A 10,387-nucleotide genomic window follows, 5' to 3' on the forward strand; every position below is an offset into this window, starting at 1 on the left:
CCCCTAGGGATAAATCTCGTTTTCCCCTCGTAACCACTTTATTAGACTCTCATGGGTAAATTATAATTCCAAGTTCATTAAATATTCTGAATTATTCATCACAAAACATGTTTTTATTATTTTACTTTCCTTCTTATATTTGTTAGGCAAAATAGTGCTCTCGCTTTATATGGAAGTAGAACTTTATCGCTAAGTAGAACGTTAGCGGTAGAACAACAGGAAAGTGCTCTCTATCAACAGTTTGTCGACGCTGTATTCAGTGTGGGTGCCGTAGCCGCTGTAGCTCCACCCAGCGAAGTCTCCGCAGTAGTTGGCGTTGACATTGTAGCCAGTCGAACCAAGGCACATGTGTTCATTATGCGGATAGGTCTCGCTGAGTTTGATTCCAGGACACATGGCGTAAGCGCTATTTTCTCCGTTTAATCCGCGAAACTAAAAAAAACACATGTCAAAAATGGATACTTGTTAACACTTATATCACACCGTACTTGTATGTATCCTGGAGTGATGTGCTTCTGTATGCTCGGTCCGAAATGACTGATAACTTCTCCGCCATCACCTTCGTCGAAAACCACTGGAACTGCGGGTCCGTATCCAGGCCACAAGTACTGACCGGATGCTATAGGGAAGTAATGCTTGTACAAATTGTACAGGTTACCGCTATATAAATCAAGAAAGTCTGATATGGTTCTGTATCTGAGATAAGACATCTTCCTCCATTCTTTGTACGGCGTGTCGTTTGGCACCTAGTGAAAGACTTGCTTTACTGAATAAACAGAGTAAAAATGTCTAAGCATTACGTAGGAATGTTATATACATGGTGCACAATGCGTCAACATGAAGTGCTTTTTCTGGACATGCATATGCTACGTATGCAGTTTTCAAGATTGTGTGCGAAGTATCAAGACTGTAATTTTGGTGCTCTAGAAAGGCAACTCTAGTTTTGACCACACCTGCCATATCATCAAATTTTTCGCGTTGATGTCGAAATACCCTGGATTCTTGAAGTCTTCAGAGGTAGCGGACACCACGTTCCCGAACGTTTTGTGATTCATCCAATTCTCGGCCCTTGGCTGGAGGGAAGATGACCCTTGTTCGCTTGACCATTTATCACCGGTGGTGCATCTTCCATTGGTCTGAGCATTGTTCTCATGAATAGAAGCAACCACAGTCCAGCCCCCACCGTTGCTCAGCATGTCACAGTAAGTTTGGTACTGGAAGCCTCCTGCATCCTCTAGTGTATATATACCACTCGGAGGCCGAGTGGATGACGTTTCCAGTATGTCTTTGCATGAACTGTTCGTCCCTATACACATATTTTACACAGTAATTTGTTATGGTTGTGCATGTGCAAAAAAGTTAAGTTATATCACGTTTTTTTTGGAAAAAAAGTATGTGATAATCTTCTTATGCCCAATGATAGCAACTGTATTCAGCAAGAAAAAGCACCTTTCTTCCCAAAATGCTGCAATCATATTTTATTAGCTGAAAATCTTTATCCATCTATGACTAAAAACATGTATTCGTTAAACTCAATACCTGCTGATGCAGCAACGAAAAGCAAAACGATAATACAAGCTTTCTTCATCGTTGTCAGATTTTTTTTTGTTTCCGGAGTGAAAAATCAGCAGCAGAGTGTCCAGTGAAGCCGTAACCTCAGTATATATGGGTTCAGAATCATGAAAAAGCACCTCTGAGTTCCAAGTAATGGCATCAATTTCCTGGAACCAGAAATACATGCGCAAACATTTATTGCGAAGTTAAAGCAATCGAAAATTGACGCAATATGTTTAATAAGGTTGTGGAAAAACTTTTCGAGTGGAAAAAATTGGAGTTTGTACGTGTGGACTATTTGGAAGCAGGTCTAGAAAGATAGGGCTAAGATGTGTAAATATGCACAACCGAGTTAAAACAACGGACGTAAGTTGCCAAAGGGTCTTTGTACACTTCGGAGAAATATGAAAACACTTGAATAAAGTTAAAATAGGCATTCAGAAGTGACAAGGGAACAAGAATTGCCCTTCAATGTTAAATGATCAATGTTTGCTTGGCAAACATAGCGCAACGAATACGTCAACTTGTTTGCATTAAAAACAGCCGCTTGTAAGTTTGCAAACAACATATTTGTAATAAGGCCGACCTGACCCTGCAATAAGATGCATAGTGTTCGTTCTGACGGCGCCTGAATTTATAAATGTTAAGGTTTTCGGCACTAAGCTTGTTTAATATAACTGTTGGGAAGATAGTATGTATCGGACCGAAACCTGCATAAAATCCAAGGTACAATGTGTTTAACGGACGTTTAAATGTCCTTAAACTTCTTTTGGGTTGTCTCAACAGCATTGCTATGCATGTATCCAGTTACTGTACTTGGTAAGCATGCTCCACGAGACCAATATGAGTCTGGGGGCCCATGAACTCCGTTTCTTTGGATTTTTAATGCACAGACTTGATTCCTCTTATGTTAATGTGATCTTCGATAAGGCCTTTATTGCCCCAGCCTATTTTTTTCGTCTCAAGGGCACTGTAAGTGTGTATTAGCTCAACTTTTTATCTGCTCCCTGGCCTCTGATGTTCTTTAGGATTGTTGTTTTCTTCGGATGTGTGATGAGAACATCCGTTGAAACGCTTCAAATCCAGTGTTAATGTGGTTATAAAATCCTTTGTTATTTATAATGCATCTGTGTACATTCCGCTTTAATTTCGTAGGTTCGTGATTAAAGCAGTTAAACGCGTGGAAAGTATTTACAAGCTTGACTTCTTTAAAGATGGATAAATTCGCCGCTATTTTCTTCAACAGCTAGTAATACGTGGCTAATGCGCAAATACTCAGCATGGCCTACCCAGTGTTGGATTAAGACCCTGTTGGCCCTAAAGCAATACGTCAAGTTGACCAAGGCACCTTTCAGTTTATGCGTTCACATGGTTGTTTTTTTTTGAAATCCACTTTTTATGACCCATATACTCTCTAATGGCCCATACTAAAAACTTATATTATGGCGAAACATATATCAGGTGCGATTATAAATGTGTAAATATGCATAACCGAGTTAAAACAACGGACAGCAGTTGCCGAAAGGTCTTTGTACACTTCGGAGAAATATGAAAAGTTAACATTGACATTCTGAAGTGACAAGGGAACAAGAATTGCCCTTCAATGTTGAATGATCAATGTTTGCTTGGCAAACATAACGCAACGAATACGTCAACTTGTTTGCATTAAAAACAGCTCGCCTTAAAAAAAAAAAAAACTCGCCTTAAATGTACAAACTAAATGTCTAAGGTCATATCTGGCATGAAAATTGCTAACTGGCCGTTGCAACAACACAACTGTTACATTTTTATGTACCATGGTAACGGTAAGGACTCTCAATTTATAAAAAAAAAATCCACAACTAAGGATGCGCCTCTGGCTTTTGCATTCATTACAAACATCACCAAAAAGGTGATTAAGGCTTACCAGCTCAATACCACAAGCCATCTGTTGGATTAAATAACGGTTGTAAGCGACGAACCAATTCCCAAACGACTTGGGTTTTATTAGCCCGCTAATTATTGCGTACACAGTCCTCTGTACCGAGGCTAAGCCTTCGAGGGTTTGCTGATCTAAAAGTTGTTTCATTTTGGATAAAACGCGTTTTGGTTGAGCAGCGTAAGATTTTTTTTTATTTCGCTTCTATGTAATGCACTGATTATTGAATCCCAGAACCACGTGACTCGGTAAATAAAAGTTTGGAATCCACACATAAGTAAAACCGAAGAGTTTACTTCTACCCTATCCCATCATCTGACAGGACAGTAGTTCGTATCCTTTTTTCGTGTCGAAATCTCTTTAACATCAACAATTCGAATTGTCGCACCCCGTTTTAATAAAACGTATCGGAGTGTTGATGTAACCGAACCTTAATATAGAATAAGATCTCGTGTACCCCTCGTAACCACTTTATTAGACTCTCATGGGTAAATTGTAATTCCAAGTTCATTAATTATTCAGAATTATTCATCACAAAACATGTTTATTTGTTTGACAAAATAGTGCTCCCGCTTTATATGGAAGTAGAACTTTATCGTTAAGTAGAATGTTAGCGGTAGAACAACAGGAAAGTGCTCTCTATCAAAAACTTGTCGACGCTGTATGAAGTGTGGGTGCCGTAGCCGCTGTAGCTCCACCCAGCGAAGTCTCCGCAGTAGTTGGCGTTGGCATTATAGCCAGTTGAACCAAGACACATGTGTTCATTATGGGGATAGGCCTCGCTGAGTTTGATTCCAGGACACATGGCGTAAGCGCTATTTTCTCCGTTTAATCCGCGAAACTAAAAAAAACACATGTCAAAAATGGATATTTGTTAACACTTATATCACACCGTACTTGTATGTATCCTGGAGTGATGTGCGCCTGTACGCTCGGTCCGAAATGACTGATAACTTCTCCGCCATCACCTTCGTCGAAAACCACTGGAACAGCGGGTCCGTATCCAGAAGGCCACAAGTACTGACCGGATACTATAGGAAAGTAATGCTTGTACAAATTGTACAGGTTACCGCTAAATAAGTCAAGAAAGTCTGATATGGTTCTGTATCTGAGATAAGACGACTTCCTCCATTCTTTGTACGGCGTGTCGTTTGGCACCTAGTGAAAGACTTGATTTACTGAATAAACAGAGTAAAAATGTCAAAGCATTAGGTACGAATGTTATATACACGGTGCACAATGCGTCAACATGAAGTGCTTTTTCTGGACATGCATATGCTACGTATGCAGTTTTCAAGATTGTGTGCGAAGTATCAAGACTGTATTTTTGGTGCTCGAAAAAGGCAACTCTAGTTTTGACCACACCTGCCATATCATCAAATTTTTCGCGTTGATGTCGAAGTACCCTGGATTCTTAAAGTCTTCAGAGGTAGCGGACACCACGCTCCCGAACGTTTTGTGATTCATCCAATTCTCGGCCCTTGGCTGGAGAGAAGATGACCCTTGTTCACTTGACCATTTATCACCGGTGGTGCATCTTCCATTGGTCTGAGCATTGTTCTCATGAATAGAAGCAATCAGAGTCCAGCCCCCACCGTTGCTGAGCATGTCGCAGTAAGTTTGGTACTGGAAGCCTCCTGCATCCTCCAGCGTATAGATGCCACTAGAGGGTCGAGTGGATGACGTATCCAGTATGTCTTTGCATGAACTGTTCGTTCCTATGCACATATTTTAAACAGTAATTTGTTATAGTTGTGCCTCACTTGAGTAAAGAGTTAAGTTATATCACGTTTTTTTTGGAAAAAAACGTATGTGATAATCTTCTTAGACTGCTGCAATCATTTTTTATTAGCTGAAAATCTTTATCCATTTATGACTAAAAATTTGAATTCGTTAAACTCAATACCTGCTGATGCAGCAACGAAAAGCAAAACGATAAAACAAGCTTTCTTCATCGTTGTCGAAGTTTTTTTTGTCTTCACGGTGAACAATCAGCAGTAGAGTGTCGAGTAAAGCCGATACTGCCGTATATATGGGTGGAGAATCACGGGAAAGCACCTCTGAATTCCAAGTAATGGCATTTATTTCCTGGAACCAGAAATACATGCGTAAACACATATATTTTTATGTATAAAACAATCGACAATGCAAAAGTGACACATAATATTTAATCAGGTTGACATGGACACGAAAGGAGTCAGAATTTGTACGTGTGGACTATGTGTAAATATGCATAACCGAGTTAAAACAACGGACAGCAGTTGCCGAAAGGTCTTTGTACACTTCGGAGAAATATGAAAACACTTGAATAAAGTTAACATAGGCATTCAGAAGTGACAAGGGAACAAGAATTGCCCTTCAATGTTGAATGATCAATGTTTGCTTGGCAAACAAATCGCAACGAATACGTCAACTTGTTTGCATTAAAAACAGCCGCTTGTAAGTTTGCAAACAACATAGTTGTAATAAGGCCGACCTGACCCAGCAATAAGATGCATTTAGTTCGTTCTGACGGCGCCTGAATTTTTAAATGTTAAGGTTTTCGGCACTAAGCTTGTCTAATATAACTGTTGGGAAGATAGTATGTATCGGACCGAAACCTGCATAAAATCCAAGGTACAATGTGTTTAACACACGTTTAAATGTCCTTAAACTTCTTTTGGGTTGCCTCAACAGCATTGCTATGCATGTATCCAATTACTGTACTTGATAAGCAGGCTCCACGAAACCAATATGAGTCTGTGGGCCCATGAACTCCGTTTCTTTGGATTTTTACTGCGCAGACTTGATTCCTCTTATGTTAATGTGATCTTCGATAAGGCCTTTATTGCCCCGGCCTAATTTTTCCGTCTCAAGGGCACTGTAAGTGTGTATTAGCTAAACTTTTGATCTGCTCCCTGGCCTCTGATGTTCTTTAGGATTGTTGTTTTCTTCGGATGTGTGATGAGAACATCCGTTGAAACGCTTCGAATCCAGTGGTTATAAAATCCTTTATTATTTATATTGCCTCTGTGTACATTCCGCTTTAATTTCGTAGGTTCGTGATTAAAGCGGTTAAACGTGAGGAAAGTATTTACAAGCTTGACTTCTTTAAAGATGGATAAATTCGCCGCTATTTTCCTCAACAGCTAGTAATACGTGGCTAATGCACAAATACTCAGCATGGCCTACCCAGTGTTGGATTAAGGCCCTGTTGGCCCTAAAGCAATGCGTCAAGTTGACCCAAGCATCTTTCGGTTTATGCGTTCACATGGTTGTTTTTTTATTCAAATCCACCTTTTATGACCCATATACTCTCTAATGGCCCATACTAAAAACTTATATTATGGCGAAACATGTAGCCCAAGGTTCACTGGCATCACAGCCAAGGCACCTTATGTGAACCTTATGACGAAAACGGAAGCTGAGATCGTAGCTGATATAGCCCAATATAAAGGGCCTGATGCGCGCAGTGCGGCGACAGGTGTCATGCGAAAGCATGGTTAACACTTTAACATGTATCCCATACAGAAATTCGCAAAATAAACTGCGTCTGTCACGAAATTAATCGCACTTTTACTTTTAAAGACTCATACGGTAAAGCGTCTTTTCTCACAAGGTATTTTATTGACACTTTCTGGTCTACCATCTCCTCCAGAATACGTGTACTTGATTTGACAAATTTTATTCAAAAATGAAGCAGAAAAAGTGTTTTGTACAGAAACTTAACTCTATATTTAAACAATGAACTAGAACAATGCACAAACGCGCAGCAGAAAAGATTCGGAATCGGCCGATTCGGAATATTAAACAAACCGCCTAATATTTAATGACGTCATAAAATAGTGTTATGCTCTTTAAAATTACACGCACGTTTTGCGACATAATTGTATTCTGATGTCGTTTATCCGTGCGCAAATTTTTAAAAGGTATTTGTTGCGTGCAATTAAATTAGTGTGCGACCCAACCGAACGACATTGCGTACTTTCAAGCACCGTTTTTTTTTGTGAGTTAAACACATTGGATAGAGGATTCGCGTTGATTATTCGGATTCGAACCGGCACATTCCTATATCTGCCATACGACGTGTCAAAACATATTCGTAGTTGCCATACGACGTATCAAAGTACATTTGTAGTTTCCATGCGGCGTATCAAAACATATTCGTAGTTGCCATACGACGTATCAAAGTACATTTGTAGTTTCCATACGGCGTATCAAAACATATTCGTAGTTGCCATACGACGTATCAAAGTACATTTGTAGTTTCCATACGGCGTATCAAAACATATTCGTAGTTGCCATACGACGTATCAAAGTACATTTGTAGTTTCCATACGGCGTATCAAAACATATTCGTAGTTGCCATACGACGTATCAAAGTACATTTGTAGTTTCCATACGGCGTATCAAAACATATTCGTAGTTGCCATACGACGTATCAAAACATAAACAACATCTATGTACTAAACGACGAACTCATACAACAAGTTTTTCTGTGAAACGGCGATAGGAGTCGAGCTCGATAAGTTTGTATATTTCCCTTGAAGCATCCGCGAAAACGTCACCGTCAATATCTTTCATTTTCTCTGTGACACTGCGTTGCGTTGTGTACGTCAGGTTGACCTGAGCAAATGCAAAATAAACTCATAAGCCTGGGGTTGTGGACATATGCCTCCTATGAAAGGCCCAAGTTGTATTTAAGGGAGAGCCAAAGATTTGGAAGAGCATTCTGAAGACGGACAGCAAACCTAATTCTTAACTGTTAATCCACCTCACGCTATAAGTTGATGAAAGTTACCAGATGTTTGAAAACTTGTAATGTCGAATCATGATGGAACGCTTTAATCATTAAAAAAAGGCCACAAAAGGGTTTGCCCAGTGCCGGAATAACCATCAGGCAAACAAAGCATGTGCCTTAGGAGCCAGCCAAAAATCCAGGCCACCTAAATAACTTCATAACGTAGGCCTCATTCCAGCTCAGGGTATACCATGTCGAGAATTTGGGCATTAGCCACGCATTACTTACCGTTACTCACTACTGACCAAAACAAGCATTGCTTTTTCTACAATTCAAATATATATTTTTGCAAACGTGTTACTCAGGCGTGTATTTACACCCATGTTATAATGAGTACAAATTAAACTCAACCAATGTCGCTTTTTTCCCGCCGGGGAAACTTGGTCTTTTCAATCGACTCTGCAGCGCTCCTGGCGGTAAAATTATTTTTAATTTCCAGTCGCTAAGTTGGGTAATTTCTCCAATACCAGCCTGGCACTCAATGTTTTGTGCATTTTTTTTATTTACTTGCAAAGTTTGGTTTATCTTTAAAATATTTAATTAAAATATATCGATTGTTAAAACAATTTACCTGCTGAGGGGCGTTACACTTTATGTAGCGATCGTAAATCGATTTCGCTTTGTCGTCTCGTTCGGCGCCGGGATTCATTTTCCTGTATTCCTCCGCTGCAAGCCAGAAGTCGAGGTTTTCTTGGCTAAACTCATTCTCCAAAAACTCACGGAAACGTAGCAGTTGACCTGCAAAGTATATTCATATCAGACATGCTTGATAGGGGCGGTTTCAAATAACCAATTGAGGTTTCTACCGTCCCTTCATCTAATCCCAACTGGATCATTTATTGTGTTTTACTGTTCCGCATTTTATTTCTCGGATTATGATGTAAATAAACTGAATTGAATTGAATTGATATATACACGAAAAGACAACATCAGTTTCAGCAGCTTTTTCAGACAGATTGTTGCAGATTCTAATGATGCCTTTGGTCGTAATATATTTCGGAACAAAAAGTATAGCTTTAGTGGAATTGTGATACACGGATGAACATTATTCTTAGAATAAAAAGTTTTCTCAGAGTCAATAAACCACGTGTTTAAACGTTACGGCAAGTACGCCGGAATTTGGGAAAGTTTGGGCATATTTTTCCCTTTCCTAGAACTACTAAGTCCTAATGTTTTAATCCTAATTTTTTCTCTTACTACCTTTAAGCCAGGGGCAACGTTTGAAAACAAAAACAACACGGAATTTGAGACAGGTTCGGTATAATTTTAACCGTGAACAAACAAATTTTACCGAAAGGTAATAAATCTCTATGTTTCGATCCTACCGTTTTTTTATCTCATTAGCCATACCTTCAAGACAAAGGCACCTATGCTATACGTTTGAAAACACAACACGCATTACTCTACGTCACCAACTTGTTGTTTTCGTAATTACTTTGCGACAGGGTTATGTACTCACCGCTTTGTTTGAGCATTTCCCGCAATGTATTTTTTGCCCCAAGCCATTTGCTCTGCCTGCAAAGTAAATTAAATCATGTTTAATTAGGCACGTGCATGCATCAGTGAAGTAGTATCGAAGTTTTCCATTAAATTATCGGTATGTAGCCTCAAAAATCACACCGTTTTAAACAAACAGATTTCTGCAAGCTAAACAGTACACTTATTTGTTTAATTAGGACCTAAATTTATTTTTGGAAACACTGGATAAAGGTGTTGTACTTTTCTGAGAGTCTCCTGCTCAGTCGTTTTTCGCCGTTGTTCGTCTGATTCGCGCGACTTTTTGTTCTTTTCTGGCTTCCTTTCCTTTTTATAGACGACCGGAGGCCCCCGGTGCTATCCGATGATGACGTAGAATTCTGACGTCGAGGCATTTCTTACGTAGTGTATTTATTTGAATTTTATTACTTTATTACAAATAGCCGTTGGGGCGTAGTTGGTTCTGCACAAAAAAAGTTTTTAGTGTGGGGTTAGACGGCCCATGCGGTATAAAATCTGAAACAATTAATTTGTTCACCAAACAAATGTTGGTTTTGGGCTTGGTTCGATTAATTGAGCTCTAAGTAAGGTTGAAGTCTTCATATCCAATCTACCGCTAATTAAAACCCCTCATTGTTTATTCTTTCCTGCAACGACCA

At 39.4% G+C, this 10,387-nt stretch overlaps 3 protein-coding genes across 3 annotated transcripts; all 3 read right to left on the reverse strand.

The window, feature by feature from the left end:
- Positions 1–201: 201 nt before the first annotated feature.
- Positions 202–1,588, reverse strand: LOC145914189 (intelectin-1a-like). The gene is made up of 4 exons (XM_083001978.1): positions 1,540–1,588; positions 954–1,306; positions 489–746; positions 202–432 (listed from the first exon to the last, which is right to left on the reverse strand). The coding sequence occupies exons 1-4, from the start codon at positions 1,586–1,588 to the stop codon at positions 202–204; spliced, it is 891 nt and encodes a 296-aa protein (XP_082858104.1).
- A 2,494-nt stretch (positions 1,589–4,082) lies between these two features.
- Positions 4,083–5,095, reverse strand: LOC145914224 (intelectin-1a-like). Its single transcript, XM_083002016.1, has 3 exons — positions 4,838–5,095; positions 4,370–4,630; positions 4,083–4,313 (listed from the first exon to the last, which is right to left on the reverse strand). Exons 1-3 carry the CDS (start codon positions 5,078–5,080, stop codon positions 4,083–4,085), a joined length of 735 nt encoding a protein of 244 aa, XP_082858142.1. The 5' UTR covers positions 5,081–5,095.
- Positions 5,096–7,126: 2,031 nt separating this feature from the next.
- Positions 7,127–10,182, reverse strand: LOC145914175 (regulator of G-protein signaling 1-like). Its single transcript, XM_083001962.1, has 4 exons — positions 9,972–10,182; positions 9,712–9,767; positions 8,824–8,990; positions 7,127–8,077 (listed from the first exon to the last, which is right to left on the reverse strand). The coding sequence occupies exons 1-4, from the start codon at positions 10,121–10,123 to the stop codon at positions 7,931–7,933; spliced, it is 522 nt and encodes a 173-aa protein (XP_082858088.1). The 5' UTR covers positions 10,124–10,182; the 3' UTR covers positions 7,127–7,930.
- Positions 10,183–10,387: the final 205 nt, after the last annotated feature.

The sequence above is a fragment of the Ascidia mentula genome, chromosome 9 (assembly GCF_947561715.1).
Source record: "Ascidia mentula chromosome 9, kaAscMent1.1, whole genome shotgun sequence".
Classification (NCBI taxonomy): Eukaryota; Metazoa; Chordata; class Ascidiacea; order Phlebobranchia; family Ascidiidae; genus Ascidia; species Ascidia mentula.